The sequence below is a fragment of the Trichechus manatus genome, unplaced genomic scaffold, assembly GCF_000243295.1.
Source record: "Trichechus manatus latirostris isolate Lorelei unplaced genomic scaffold, TriManLat1.0 scaffold00192, whole genome shotgun sequence".
Lineage (NCBI taxonomy): Eukaryota > Metazoa > Chordata > Mammalia > Sirenia > Trichechidae > Trichechus > Trichechus manatus.
Window position 1 is genome coordinate 1,791,720 of NW_004444128.1, and position 16,664 is coordinate 1,808,383.

General features: G+C 36.6%; 1 protein-coding gene across 3 annotated transcripts in view; it reads left to right on the forward strand.

Moving 5' to 3' along the window:
* IFT74 (intraflagellar transport 74) overlaps positions 1-16,664 on the forward strand; it is a 69,683-nt gene that overhangs the window by 39,747 nt on the left and 13,272 nt on the right. For all 3 annotated transcript variants that reach the window (XM_023741849.1, XM_023741848.1, XM_004387745.2), the window contains 3 exons: positions 462-605; positions 1,828-1,868; positions 3,129-3,208. In XM_023741849.1, the coding sequence (XP_023597617.1) occupies positions 462-605; positions 1,828-1,868; positions 3,129-3,208 (265 nt within the window). The remainder of the gene's footprint in view (positions 1-461; positions 606-1,827; positions 1,869-3,128; positions 3,209-16,664) is intronic.

Here is a 16,664-nt window from a genome sequence, read left to right on the forward strand (position 1 = left end):
AGATACCCTATCTTTGTTCAGGTCTTATATTTTGAAAATAAAATAAAATAAGGCTACCAACTTCTTGTGACTCTTGGACTATAAATTGCTTATAAAAGAATACAGGGGTTTATTTTCACTCTTTCAGTTTAGAAATGTGCTTTGTAGTATCATTGAGTACTATAAAAAAAAACAAACAAACCCATTGCCATCAAGTAGATTCCGACTCATAGCGACACTATAGGACAGAGTAGAACTGCCCCGTAGGGTTTCCAGGAAGCAACTAGTGGATTCGAACTGCCAACCTTTTGTTTAGCAGCCAAACCCTTAACCACTGCACCACCAGGCCTCCAGTGAGTACTTGATATTTCTATTTAAAGATGCAGGTGGTTTAAATTTGTCCTCATTCTTATAAACTGAAACCTGTTTGAGAGTAATTTTTTATAAAATACTCATTAAACTTTTCCTTTTGTTTCCTTCAGGAAATAGCACACTCCCAGGTAAAACAGGAGGCTGTATTGCTGCATGAAAAACTTTATGAGTTAGAGTCCCATCAAGAGCAAATGATTGCAGAAGACAAAAGCATGGGATCTCCAATGGAAGAGAGAGAGAGATTACTTAAGCAGGTAGGAAGAATGAACATATTTTAATATATCAGGATTTGGTAAATGTATTTATTTGTTTTATTTCAAGAATATGAATTGAATGGAAAACTACTAAGTTTATTGCCTGCAAAACGTAGTGAAAAGTTAGTGTCACCTAAATTAAGATGAAATACTTGACCAAGAAAATCTAAGTAAAAGTATTTTCTCACATAAACCGTCTTTTGGCTTACATCCTCATTTTATTTTGTCTTTGTGCAGATTTTGACCATTTTTCTCATGTTTTGGACCCTTATTGGGAAAACTTGGAACTTTTCCTTATTGGTCATTAAATAATTAGATAATCTTACTGAAGTAATGTTCTATTATTTGTTTTGGGCCTTGTATGTGGAAAATAAAATGCCCCATGGCTAATGACTTACGTTGTTAATACTGTCAGCACCTCCATGAAGGAAATGGAATTCAAATGTCCTGTAAAATTATAGTATGTCATAAGGTCATGTCACATGTATTCAATAGCTTAGCTGAAGGCTAGCTTTAATTTAGTTGTAAGTTATAGTTAACCTATTGCTTATCCTGAGATACCCTAACTATAGGCCCCTTAGGAGAACTGCATTTGGGAACAGCTCTAGTTGGAAACCTATAAATGGGAGTTCTTTGTGGTCTTAGGTTGGGCCCAATGGATTTGGAAGAAACTTAGGGATCAATTCAAGGGCTATGTGAGTTTTATAATCATTCCAGAAAGGTACTTAAAATATCTAACAACCTCTGAAATTCCTTAGAGAACTTTTTTCTAAGTTCTAAGAAAACTTACAAAGAGATAAGCAATGAATAATCTTCTAGTATAAGTATATCCAAAATATTGCATAGGACATATGTACACTAAAAAGTATTCATTGTTTATCCAAAATTCACATTTGACCAGGCTTGCTAAATCTACCCTACTTTTGGGGGTGGTGTATCAGAAATCCTAGGTGTTTATATAAACTGATTCAGGCCTGAAGATGTGTTAACCTGATAGTGCCATGTGGCTAGATATGGGTAGATCAGTTGCTACCCTTCCATTGAGGAAGAAGGGAAGAAACTGTGAAGAGTCCCTTAAGTGCTGTTCCTTTAACTTCAGAGGTTGAATTCTGAGAAATAAGTTTCAAGAAAGAGACTAGATTTAACATTTTAGTACAGCATACCTTAGAAGAAAATTCTCTTTCGATAGTCTAACGATGAGTTATACTTGATGCCTTTATAGGTTAAAGAAGATAATCAGGAAATAGCCAGTATGGAGAGACAGTAAGTACCTTTATACTTAGACATTTTACATCCACTTCACATCTTTTAAATTACCTTCTGATTGTACAAGAGGTGCATATTGGTACAGTCATTTTTTCTAAGGTTAACACTGAGAATATTAATACAGATGCAGCTTTCAGTCTTGCTTACAGCTTTAAGTATTTCTTTGAATGTTTAATTAAGAGTCAATACACACTACAATTGGTTTTTTTTTTAACAGCTTTATTAAGATATAATTCACATACTATGTGCTTATTAGCTATTTGTATGTCTTCTTTGACGAAATGTAACAATGTGACAGATATATTTACAATGACAGAAAAAAAAAAAGAGTAGCTGCTAAGGCTGCTTATGTACAACCAAAAACCTCATGGGATTTGGTTCCTTGGTTTGAAGGTTTAGAATCGTGGTTTCCTGGGACATCCCAGTTAATTGGCCTAATAACTTGTTTAGTGCTTCTGTTCTACCTCTTAGTTCCTTGTGTAGTGCCTGGGGTCTTAAAAGCTTGCAAGCAGCCAGCCATGAATGTCAGGACAATTGGTCTCCATTTGCCTGAAGCAACAGAGGAAGAAGGAGAGTCAGGAATAGGAGGAGGATATGGAATGTGTGGCTAATTGCCTCAAAGAACAACTGCCTCCTTTGCCATGACACCAGAAGAACTGGATGGTGCTTGGCTACCATTACTGAACATTTTGATCAAAGATTCTATAGAAGAATCCTGATCAAAGGGGGAAAATACAGAACAGAATTTCTAGTTTTCATGGACTCCAGACTTTCTGGAGCCAAGGGGGCTGGGTGAACCCCTAAAACTATTGCCCTGAGATAATCTTTAAAACTTAAACCAAAAATATCCCCTGAAGTCTTCTTAAAATCAAAGAATAGTTTTAGCTTAACTAGTAAAAAATGTCTGCCTTGAGCATTATGCTCTTTTAAGAACAATATATGGGATCAAGTGACAACAACAACTCAAAAGATTAGATAGGAACTTTAGGGGCCGAAAGTTTATGTTATGTTCATGTTATGTTAATGGGGGAGGGACAACTCAGAAAATAAGGGTAAAAATGGTTGCACAACTCCAAAGTAATCAGTGTCACCGAATTGCACATGTAGAAGCAGTTGAATTGGTGTATGTTTTGCTGTGTATATTCCCAACAACAACAAAATAAAATTGAAAAAAAGAAATGTCTATTGAGATCCTGTATCCATTTTACTGAAGTTTATATTGTCTGTCATATATTCATTAGATAATGTTTTCAACAGGTTAACGGATATAAAAGAAAAAATAAATCAGTTTAATGAAGAAATTAGACAACTTGACATGGATCTAGAGGAACACCAAGGTAATATTTCTGGTATTTTTATAATGTAGATTAACAGATTAACAGATGCATAGTATGTTAATACAGTATTAACTGAAGGTTAAGAACTATTTAACTGGATTTATTATTTAGTTCTTTCTGATATTACTCATTGAATTGCTAAAATACATGCTAAGTTTTATGAGTAATTAAGGCACTGATTTAAACTGATCACAAGCTTGAAATAACTTGAAATTTTTGCATAATAATAAAAATGTATTTAGTTTTGCAAAGGAGTTGTTTTTGTTTTTTTTAATGAAGTAAAATGGTTTAAAGTTGTTACATATTCCTAAATTATACTTCCACAATATAACTGGTATCTGGTAGGGTTGGAGGGTTGGGGTGATTATTACATCACAAATATCACAAATAATCCAGAAACAGTCAATTCCCCAGTGAGGCCCAGTAATGAAGTAGCAGGTACTGATTATCCTGATCTCTTCCCCCACCAGCTATGCCCAGCAATGGAATTTGAAAGGCTAAGGCAGGAACCAGACACCTGAGGGAGCTTTGGGTCTGAACAAGTGGAAATATTGTGATGCAGATTCCAGAGTACAGTGTACGTGTGGTTAGGGAAAAGAGTTTGGAGTGGAAGTTTGCTAACCCACTTCTCTCTAATAAGAAAGAGAAAGAAAGGTTCCCTGTGGCACTTTAATCATAGTGTAACTGCAAACTGATTATGAGTTAGGTATGGTATTGTATACTTAGTATGCTAAAGAAAAATCCACAGCAGGGAAAAATAGTGTTCTATTTCTAAAATAATTTTTTTTATTTACTTAAGTTTTAAAGGTGGTATATTAGTTTTATTTACCTTTTTCTTGATTTGTGAAAAATAACATTAGCTGTTACTGATTTACTTATCTGGACTGGGCACTTTGCACTCTTTGCAAGAATGCTTTGAAGACTTGTTAACCCTTTTTTTATACATGTTGAGACTCAGAGAAGTTATGTAATTTAAGTAAGTGGTAAAGTCAAGATTTGAACAAAGGTCTCTGATTCTAAAGTCTTAGTTCCATTGCCTAAGCCTAAGCTTGGCTTTTGGATATGAACTGTTGGATTTGTAAAGTAAACATTTTCTTATGAAATGCTTATATAGTATTATTTTCATAGCTACTAACGGCTTTAAGAGCCCTGGTGGCACAGTGGTTAAGCGTTTGGCTGCTAACCAAAAGGTTGCTGGTTTGAACCCACCACCTGCTCTGTGGGAATCTGCTTCCATAAAGGTTTACAGTCTTAGAATCCCTATGAGGCAGTTCTACGCTGTCCTACAGGGTTGCTATGAGTCAGAACCGACTCGATGGCAAGGGTTTTTTTTTAATTAATTGCTTTTAATAAGGCAGCTAAAGGCAGATAAACTTTAAGTTTCACCTGTTAAGTAAGTTAACTCAGCTTTAGTTTTCTCATTGGCAAAATTAATTTAACAGTCTTATTTCCCTAAGGTTTATGAATATTAAATGGTGTATGTGAGGAGGTAGACATAAATAAATTAAGACTAAGATCCTGTTACTTTCTTTAGTAACTTATTTTATTGCTTTTAACTTATATTGGTCAAGTATTCTAGATTTTCTTTATTAATGTCTTCAAAACTATTTTGAGAAATCTGATAATGTTTTCGATTTTTAGATGCTTTATAGGATATATTCTAAATAATTTTCTTCTTTCAGAATTTAAATTTCTAGCAACATTCAACTTCTTTCCAATAAAATAACTTATTTTGGGTCAATAATTTATTATCATTGCCAATATTCTAAGATAAATAGAATTCTTTGAATTTTAGCTTCCATTTTCCTTTTTGTCTTGTAACTTTGTCCTTTTTTTATTAATATAGGAAAAAACAATATATAGTGCAGTGTAATAGTGGCAAAAAAGCTACTTTAATATGTATGAAAGGTATACATTTATATATCTAAATATGTATTTTATATATATATATATATGTAGATACCAAAAAAGACCAAACCCATTTCCGTCAAGTTAATTCCGACTCATAACAACCTAGTACAGAGTAGAACTGCCCCATAGGGTTTCCAAGGAGTGGCTGGTGGATTCAAACTGCTGACATTTTGGTTAGCAGCCAGACGCTCAACCACTATGCCACCAGGTCTCCAATATCAATGTATTAGTTACGTTGTTCTGCTACACTGATCATCTTAGATTATGGGTGCAATAGCACACAGGTTTTTTTGTTAGAAGGTTACTTATTAGTTCAAGACTTGTTATTTCTTGCTTGAACTATTGTAGTAACTTCCTAACTGATCTCCGCAACTCCAGTCTTGCCCCTCACAGATTCATCCACCACGGTGTTGCCAGAGTGACTTACGTAAAATGAAAATGAGATTCTGACTGTGTCATTCTCTTACTTGCCATTGGTTCCCCATGGCCTACAAGATAGAGTTCAAGAATTTTTGCACAGCATTCTAGTCTGTCTGTAATCTGACCTCTGTGTTTTCAGCCTCCTTTCCACCCCCTCACCATCTCTATCCTTACATTCTAATAATAATAAGCTACTTTTGGTACCACATGTCACACCCTGTTTACCATGTTTCAAACCATTTCATGCCTCAATCCTTTGCTCCCTTGTCTTAAATGTTGTTGTTCCCTGTTATTTTCCTGGCTAACTTCAAGATACCAGTTCTGGTATGGTTTCATCTGGCATAATAACCATAACTTCCCTCCTGATCTGTTTCTGGACTGGGCTAAGTATGCCCTCTTTCCTGTGTTCTGAGAGCACCCTGTGCATAGATGTATCACTGCAGTGACCACATATTATTACAGTTATGTAGTTATGTATTTGACTTCCCCTTTAGGCTATTAAGTTTTCAAGGACACGGGCTGTGTCTTATTCACTTTGGTAACTCCTCTCATCAACACAATGCCTGGGAAAGTAAGCACTCAATAAATGTTTGTGGAGTGAACTAAATAATCCTAGATTTTAGCAGAGAAAGAATTGTAGAATGGACAAGTAGTAAAAGTAGTAAAAAGAATTGTAGAATGAACAAGTAGTAAAAGCTCTAGTCCCTTCTTTGTTTCCTTTAGTTCTTAGGATGCATATATACTCTCACCCAGAGAGGCTTGACTGGTTGGCATAGGTTCTTTTACTTTCCTGAGGATTTCTAGCTCTAGGTACAATTGTGTTCTCTGCTAGGTAGTAATGATGACCCTGTAGTCCAACAACTTTCTTGACTATGCCATGCTTATTTGTTTTAATGAATCTTTACAGTTATAATTTTTCAAAAGTTACATTGAATAATCATATCTCAAAGTTAACTTAAAAAAATCAGTTAGTTATTTGGTTACTCTGTGAAAATCTTCATTGTTCCTAGATGCTGAGTTATCAGTTTCTGTGATAATCTGTAATAAAGCAGAAAAAATTCTACAGTAAACTTAGACTTTTGACTAATTCTAGTTGGGTTACTTCGCACACTAATCTTTACTTAGTCTTTATAAAGACTAAGTAAAAAATAATTTCATAACAGAAAACTTTCATTATAATAAGGTATCACTACATTTAAAAACTGCAGGAGGATTTAATTCTATCATGTTAAATATTTGCTAGACTTCACCCCACATAGTAGTTTTACTTTATTGGATCAGGTCATTATGTTATGTGGGTTCTAAATTTATTTAAGTTTAAAAATACATACTGTTTAAAAATTGATATTACCTTACTCAGTCCTATATTTTAGTAGGGAAGGAATGATTATTTTTTACCAATTAGAAGCAATGAGAAATAGCTGTATTGAAAGTCAGACAGGACTTGGCTGCAAACTCTGTGCCATCAGTAAAGCAGAGCAGTGTAGGCAGACACCATGCTACTTTTCAGAAAAGCCTGAATCCCTCCTGTTTTCTCCTTTCTCAGGTGAATTGCCAGCCGTTAAATACTTGCTTAATTGTTACTTTTAAAATGCCACTTCCATATGAGCAAGGGGAAGTAATAGAAAAATAATTGTTGCTCTGGCTAGAGCAGATAACACAGACAACAGTAGCCTATATTCTCACTTGACACAGGATACTGTATTGTTTAAATTTTTTTTTATTGTACTTTAGATGAAGTTTACAGAGCAAACTAGTTTCTCATTGAACAATTAATACACATATTGTTTTCTGACATTGGTTACCAACCCCACGACATGTCAACACTCTCCCCGTCTCGACCTTAGTTTGCCCATTACCAGCTTTCCTGTCCCCTCCTGCCTTCTTGTCCTTGCCCCTGGGCTGGTGTGCCATTTAGTCTCGTTTTGTTTTCTGGGCCTGTCTAATCTTTGGCTGAAGGGTAAAAACCTCAGGCGTGACTTCATTACTGAGTTATAAGGGTGTCCATGGGCCATACTCTTGGGGTTTCCGCAGTCTCTGTCAGACCAGTAAGTCTGGTCTTTTTTGTGTGTGTGTGTTAGAATTTTGTTCTACATTTTTCTCCAGCTCTGTCCTGGACCGTCTCTTGTGATCCCTGTCAGAGCAGTCAGTGGTGGTAGACAGGCACCATCTAGTTGTGCTAGACTCAGTCTGGTGGAGACTATGGTAGTTGTGGTCCATTAGCCCTTTGGACTAATATTTCCCTCGTGTCTTTAGTTTTCTTCATTCTCCCTTGCTCCAGGCAGGGTGATACCAGTGGAGTATCTTAGATGGCTGCTGTCAAGCTTTTAAGACCCCAGATGCTACTCACCAAAGTAGAATGCGGAACATTTTCTTTATAAATTATGTTATGCCAATTGAGCTAGATGTTCCCCAGGACCATGATCCCCACAGCCCTCAGTCCAGTAATTCGGTCCCTCAGGGAATTTGGATGTATCTATGGACCTTCTATGACCTTGCCTTGGACAAGTTGTGCAGGCTTCCCCAGTACGGTGTACTGTCTTACCCTTCACCAAAGTTACCACTTATCTATTGTCTATTTAGTTTTTTTCCTTCCCACCCTTCCCTTCCTTCATAACCATCAAAGATTGTATCTTTTTGTGTGTAAACCTTTTCATGAGTTTTTATAGTAGTGGTCTTTGTCCTTTTGGGTTTGCCTTATTTCATTCAGCATAATGTCTGCCAAATTCATCCATGTTGTGAGATGTTCCGTGGATTTGTCATTATTCTTTATCATTGCATGATATTCCATTGTGTGCGTATACCACAGTTTGTTAATGCATTCATCTGTTGATAAGCACTTAGGTTGTTTCCGTCTTTTGTTGTGAATACTTATTGTGAATAATGCTACAATGAACATGAGAGCACATATGTCAGTTTGTGTCACGGCTCTTATTTCTTTAGGGTGCATACCTAGGAGTGGGATTGCTGGATCATTTGGTATTTCTACTTCTAGGTTTTTAAGGAAGTGCCATACTGTTTTCCGTAGTGATTGTACCATTTTACATTCCTACCAGCAGTGTATAAGAGTTCCAATCTCCCCAAAACCTCACCAACATTTGTTATTTTCTGTTTTTTTGATTAGTGCTAGTGCCAGTAATGTCGGGGTGAGATTATATCTCAATGTGGTTTTGATTTGCATTTCTCTAATGGCTATGGGAAACCCTGGTGGCGTAGTGGTTAAGAGCTACAACTGCTAACCAAAAGGTTGGCTGTTCGAATCGACCAGGCGTTCCTTAGAAACTGTATGGGGAAGTTCTACTCTGTCCTATAGGGTCGCTATGAGTTGAAATCAACTCGATGGCACCAGGTTTGGTTTTAATGGCTAATGATCACGAGCATTTCTTCATATGTTTGTTAGCTGCTTGAATGTCTTCCTTGGTGAAGTGTCTGTTCATATCCTTTGCCCAGTTTTTAACTGGATTGTTTGTCCTTTTATCATTGAGGTATTTTTACAATTTTGATTGATTTTGCCAAGTTTCTTTGCAGAAAAGGTTGTGCCATTTTTATACAACCAATACCAATATGTGAAAATGCTTCGTCACCAATGCTAGCTACTATAAAAGTTTTTAGTTTTGTTGGGCAAGGTAATATCCACAGATCTCTGCCAATTATAAAATTATGTGTAATATGTTTTCAAAGGCCTGAATTAGTGCTACCATTATCCACAAGGTGGGGCTGATTTTCTTGAAGTCTGCATACACAGGCTAAGATTGAGGAATACAGTTAACAAAGTACTAAGAATATTCACAGTCATATATCTCCCCAAGTAGGATTTTTGGGAATTATTACTCACTAAAATTTGTTTCTTTTTTCATAAAGTCCAATATCTTCCCAAAGATTAACTAGATTATAAAACAGAATATCATGCAATTATTAATACAAGTCACAGACATGTAAACAACTAACTGCTAAAATGTGAAAAATATTATAATAGATTTATACATAAAGTGCTATAGGAACATTGGGAATGTTTTACTGATCTAAGCTCTGAATGAATTCATGGCAACTTATTCTATAATTTATATCCTTCTTTCAAGAGTAATAGAATATAAAACAACACTTTTTTTGGTTGGTCTGTAGGATACTTTATCATACTCAGAGTTCCCAAGCCTAGATTAGAAACTTTTGTGCTTTTATTATAACAGATAAAATAAATTTAAAAAGGGAGAATAGGTTTAGATTGACGAGTAAGAAATGTCTGCCTTGAGCATAAGCTCTTTTAAGAACTATCTGTATGAGATCAAAGTGACAGCAGCAACTCAAAAGATTAGATAAGAATCTTAGGGAACGGTGAGTTTATGTTAATCGGGGAGGAACAACTCAGAAAAGGAGGATGAGAATGGTTCCATAACCCAAAGAATATAATCAGTGTCACCGAATTGTACAGGTAGAAATGGTTGAACTGGTGTATGTTTTACTGTGTCTGTTTTCAACAACAACAAAATAAATTTTAAAAAAAAGAACCTAATACTGCATACCAAAAAAAAAAAAAATACAGGTTCTGCAACCAGAATGCCTGGTTTCAAAGCCTGGCTGTGCTGTTTTACTGACTGTTGCTTCTTGGATGTTACTTAAACTTTCGGTACCTTAGTTTCCTCAAAATCTGTAAAATAGAGGTGACAGTAATACTTACCTATCAGGGTTATTGTGAGGATTTAATAAATGCACACACACACACATAAAACAACAGTGCTCAATTTAAAAAAGTACACTCAATAAATGTTTGCTATTAGCTATTATTACTAATGCTATTAATTTATAAACTGTAGCTTGAATAACTTGCCTGGAGATTTTTCCAAAACACATTTTAGTAAGTTTTTGCCCCATTAATATCTTCTCCAAGATATATAAAATAATCTGTTCAATATCAATGTGGTGTATCTTCTGGTATCTGAGATTTCAGATAACATCTATCCATTGCAGTCCTCTGGTTTCTCAATACACAGCAAATGAAGAATGAATCATTACTTACTGTTCAGTTTGGAAACGGGTTCAACTACACTTTGTATCTTTCATTAGAACAATGGTATTACTTCTGTACCAGGGGCATCAGTGTCATCTGGGACCTTATTAGAAATGCAGATTTTTGGTCCCCACATAAACCTATTGAATTTTTTTTTTTTTTTAGTTGCGTTTTTGGTGAAAGTTTGCAAGTTTACACAGTAAGTTAGGTTCCCATTTGACAATTTCTGTACAAATTGTTCATTGATGTTAGTTACATTTATCACAATTTGTCTGTATTCCCTTTAATTTTATCTGTACCCGTCCATATGTGCTCAAACACTTGTTTTTACTTTGGTTGTGCTGTGCTAACTACATCCGCATCTGGTGCCACTTTTCTCACTCACCAAAAATAACTAGTCTCAATGGTCTAAAGCGTACTTTCGCCTTTCGCCCTCCTCTCCTTGGTAACCACCAATGAACATTGTTCTCACTATATTTATCTGTTTTTGTCTTCTTATAAAAGAGGGATCATACAGTGTTTGCCCTCAATTTGTCTCACTTAGCATTATACCTTCCAGGTCTGTCCATTTTAAGTTTCTCAGACTCATCATTGTTCTTTCTAGTTGCGTCATATTGTTTGTATGTACTACAGTTTGCTTATCCATTCATCCATTGATTGGCACGTCAGTTGTTCCCATTTTTTACCATTGTGAATAAAGCTGCAGTGTTGTCCTTGTTGTTGTTAGGTGCCACGGAGTCAATTCTGACCAATAGTGACCCTATGTACAACAGAACGAAACACTGCCCAGTTCTGCACCATCCTCACAATTGTTGCTATGTTTGAGCCCATTGTTGCAGCCACTGTGTCAACCCATCTCGTTGAGGGTCTTCCTCTTTTTCACTGACCTTCTTTACCAAGCATGATGTCCTTCTCCAGGGAATGATCCCTCCTGATAACATATCCAAAGCAAGTGAGACGAAGTCTCACCATCCTTGCTTCTAAGGAGCATTCTGGCTGTACTTCTTCCAAGACAGATTTGTTCATTCTTCTGGCAGTCCTTGGTATAGTCAGTATTCTTTGCCAATGCCATAATTCAAAGGCATCAATTCTCTCTCCATCTTTCTTATTCATTGTCCAGTTTTCACATGCATATGAGGCAACTGAAAACACCAAAGCTGCAATAGGAGTGCATATATCTGTTCATGTCAGTACTTTTACGTCTGTAGGGTATATCCCTACGAGTGGGATTGCTGGATCATAAGGTAGCTGTATTTCTAGTTTTTTGAGGAAACACCATACCATTTTCCATAGTAGTTGTACCATTTTACATTTTCATCAACAGTGGATAAGGGTTCCAATCTCCCCACATCCTCACCAATATTTATTGTTTGTTTGTTTTTAATCAGTGCCATTTTAGTCAGAGTGAGTTGGTATCTTATTGTAGTTTTGATTTGTATCTCTCTAATGGCTAATAATGGTGAGCATCTTTTCATGTGTTTGTTGACTGCTTCTTCGATGAAGGTTCTATTCGTGTCCTTTGCCCATTTTATAATTGGATTGTTTGTCTTTTTTGTTGAATTGTTGAAGTTTTCTTATACATTTTGGAAATTAAGCCCTTATCTGATATGTCATTTCTGAAGATTTTTCCAAGTCTGCAGGTTCTCTTTTTACTCACGTGATGTGTTTGATGAGCATAAGTTTTTAATTTTTATGAGGTCCCATTTAGCTATTTTGCCTTTTTCTATTCGTGCATTTGTTGTAATGTTTGTTACCCTATTTTTATAAGAGATTAGGTCCCATAGTTTTCTCCCTCTTTTTTCTTCCAGAAGTTTTATGGTTTTAGGTTTAACATTTAGATTTTTGATTTATTTTGAGTTATTTTTCGTGGATGGTGTGAGATAGGGGTCCTGTTTCAGTTTTCTGCAGGTGGGCATCCGGTTTCGCCTGCACCATTTTTTTCCCCTAGTTCTTTTTTTTTAATTGTGCTTTAGATGAAGGTTTACAGAACAAGTAGTTTGTCATGAAACAGTTAGTACACATATTGTTTTATGACATTTGTTCCCCCCTGTTTCTTTTTTTTTATAGATGGACGACCAATTTTGCCCACACCATTTGTTAAAAAGACTATCTTTTCCCTCATTTAATGGACTTTGTTCCTTTATCAAAGATCAGCTGACCGTAGATAGATGGATTTATGTCTGGATTCTCGATTCTGTTTCATTGGTGTGTATATCTGTAATCATTGTATCAGTACCAGGCTCTTTTGACTACTGTGGCTGTATAGTATGAGGCCTCCTACTTTGTTCTTTTTCTTCAATAATTCTTTGCTTATCTGAGGCCTCTTTCCTTTCCACATAAAGTTGGTGATTAGTTTTTCCAGGTTGTTAAAGAATGTTTTTGGTATTTGGACCGGGATTGCATTATATCTCTAGATCACTTTGGAATTGACATTTTCACAATGTTGAGTCTTCCTATCCATGAGGATGTTATGTTTTCCCATTTTGGTTTCTTGTGATAGTGTTTTGTAGTTTTCTTTGTATAGGCCTTTTATGGTCCTGGTTATATTTATTCCTAAATATTTTATCTTTTTAGGGGCTATTATAAATGGTATTGTTTTCCTGATTTCATTTTCAAAGTTCTGTTTGTTGTTGTATAGGAATCCAGCTGATTTTTGTAAGTGGATCTTGTATAGTGCTATTCTGCTGAATCTTTCTATTAGTGCCAGTAGTTTTCTTTTGGAATCCTTGGGGTTCTCTATGTATAGGATCATATCTTCTGCAAATAGGGATAATTTTACTTCTGCCTTTCCAATTTGGATGCCCTTTATTTCTTTTTCTTGCCTTATTGCTCTAGCTAGGACTTACAGCACAATGTTAAATAGGAGTGCTGATAAAGGGCATGTTTGTCTTGTTCCGTGTACTTAATTTCTTAATTCTCTTCCCTTTCCATTTGGAGTACTCCCTTGAGTAATACTTGGAAAGCTGGTCTGGTAGTGACAAATTCCCAGAGTTTTGTTTGTTTGAGAATGTGTTAATTTCCCCCTCGTTTTCGAATAACAACTTTTTTGGATAAAGAAGTCTCGGTTGGCAATTGTTTTTGTTCAGTATTTTATTAGTTTATATACGTGGCTCCATTGTCTTCTGGCCTCTAGAGTTTCTGGGGAGAAATCTGCATTGATTCTTTTTTTATAATAATTTTTTTTGAGTTTTTGGTGAAAATTTATGCAGCAAGTTCCCATTTGACAATTTCCACATAGTTTATTCAGTGACATTAAGTACATTTGTCACAATCTGTCAACATTCTTTTTTTGAACAGTTTCTACATGTACAATTTAATTACATTGATTACATTCTTTGAATTGTGCAACCATTCTCACTGCTCTTTTCTGAGTTCTTCCTCCCTCATTAACATAAACTCACTGCCTCTTAGGTTCCTAGCTAATCTTTCTAGTTGCTGTTGTCTATTTGATCCCATATAGATAGTTCTTAAAAGAGCATAATGCTCAAGGAAGACAATTTTTTTTACTAGTTAAGCTAAACTGTCGCTTGGTTTTTGAGAAGACTTCAGTGGATTTTCTTGATTTAAGGTTTAAAGATTTTCTCAGGGCAATAGTTTCAGGGGTTCGTCCAGCCTCCATGGCTCCAGGAAGTCTGGAGCCCATGAGAGTGTGAAATTCTGTTATACATTTTCCCCGTTTTCATCAAGATTCTTCTATGGAATCTTTGATCAGAATATTCAGTAATGGTCGCCAGGCACCATCTAGTTCTTCTGGTCTCATGGCAAAGGAGGTAGTTGTTCATGGAGGCATTTAGCCACACATTCAATGTTCTCCTCCTGTTCCTAACTGCCCTTCTTCCTCCGTTGATCCAGGTAAATAAAGACCAATTGTTGTGCCTTGAATGGCCTCTTGCAAGCTTTTAAGATCCCAGGCACTATGCAACGAACTGGGAGGTAGAACAGAAATGTGTTATTAGACCAATTAACTGGGATGTCCCATAAATGCACTGTTTCTTATGAACAACCTTTAGTATGTTGAACTGCATTTTTCTCTTATTGCTTTCAGAATTCTTTCCTTGTCTTTGGTTTCAAGAATTTCATTTGTGTATGGTGCGGAGTTGATCTTCTTGTGTCTCTTCTGATTGGGGTTCATGTAGCTTCCTGTATTTGTAAGCTTGGTTCTCTGCTCAGGTCTGGGAAATTCTCCCTGATTATCTCTTGGAAAATTGTTCCTGTGCGTTTATTGTTGTCATGGTGCTCTGGGATTTCAATAATTCTAATGCTAGCTTTCTTAATTGAATCTCATGTTTCCTCTTGGGTTTGTTTTCTTTTCTTTGTTCTTTTCTCTTGAGACTCGATAAGTTCAGTTATTTTGTCTTCTAGTTCACTTCTTGTATCTTCTGCGTGTTCAACTCTATTGTTGATGGTTTCTCTTGCTTTTTCTAATTCAGATATTTTATTTTTCAGTTCCAGTATCTCTCGCTCTTTTTTTTTTAATGTTAAATCTTTCATTTTTTTCCTCCATTTGTTTCCTGAACTTCACTAGTTTGTTTTCTGTGTGTGTGTGTTTTGTTGGTTTGTTTCTTTAAATATATTTAGCACCATAGTCTGAAAATTATGAATTCTTTGCATTATTCTCGCCTCCGTAGGAAAGATTTCCTCTTCTTCATGTTTGCTTTTGATTGTTCCTTCTTCTCTTGTGATTTTGTGTGTTTTACTATCGTTTGTTGAAGTTGAGCCATTGTATTATTTATTTACTTTAAATTTTTTATGCTGTTTGTTATGGGAAAATTTTCAGCTTGGGTGCCCTTGTGGCACAGTGGCCAAGTGTCTGGCTGCCAACCAACAGGCCGGGGCCTGCACCCACCAGTCGCTCCATGGGAGAAAGATGCAGCAGACCACCTCCACAAAGAGTCAAAGCCCCAGGAATCCCATGAGGGAAGTCCCCTCAGCCCTGCAGGTTTGCCACAAGTTAGACTGATACAGTGGTAGTGAGCTTGGTACCTTCTCCTGATAACCACTAGGTGGCATTCTTATCCTTAGGGTTTTTTCAGTGCTGGTTCAGGAGCTATGGATGCTTGATCTCTGGATTCCAGTATGCATGTGCAGGGGGTGTGGTTAGTTGGTGACGTAAGCAGTGGGGATCCACTTTCCTGTGGTGACGGTGGGAGGTTCTTTTTGTCTTTCGCTCACTGGCATTCTTGCACAGGCACACATGGTATCCTGCTGGGGGCCACCTCTTGTGTGTTGGTGAGTCTGCAGTACTCCCCTTGTCCTGCTGCCCTTGCCGGTCCTCCTGGGTCTAGTGCACCTTTGACTCAGTCCTCTGTGAGACATAACAGCACTCTCACGCAGCACCATGTTGTCCCTTTGCCACTCCCAACTGTATGGCCTGCAAACTCTCATGGCCAGTTGGCACCCCCTTGAAAAATCTGGCTAGATTTTCCTCAGACTAGCTCATTTTCAGTGTTCCCTGCTTGGGGTGTTACCCAGCCCCATTCCAAAATGGCTGTGATGAGCAAGTGCTCCGGATGTTAGCAGGTAGGATCTCTTGGCTTCTGTGCTGACCCCATTCCTCCTTTCCCCCACTTCTGGACTTACCCCAATTCTCCAATTCCTTAGCTGCTGCCAGAAGTTCTGAGATCTCAGCCAGTGTTTGTTTTTATTCATTGTTCAGTGAGTTAGTTGCTTAGAGGAGTAAGTGGAAGTGTCCACTCACTTCGCCATCTTGCTCTGCCCTCCAGACCTATGAAATCTGAAACCCTGGGAATGAGGCTCAGCAATGTGCATTTTAAGGAGACCTCTTGGTGATTCTGATGCATGCTAAAGTTTGAGAACTACTATAGAAAATAATAAGGGACCTTATGTTGTATTTAGTACATGCCAAGGACTACCGATTCTATCTTCTGATTTTATTATACTACTCTGTTGAAACAAATATCTGCGTGGTTTTTTTTGTTGTTGTTGTTTGTTTTTTAATCTTTGGAATGGTAAGGCTTTTAGCAGTAATTTAAATGTTCTATATTTAGAGGATTTTTATTATTAAAAAAAAAACTCTAGTGTCTAGAAATAGAATTATCTGACACTATCTGCATAGCTATAAACAAACATTCCTGCCGAAATTTAAAATATTTTGCAGAG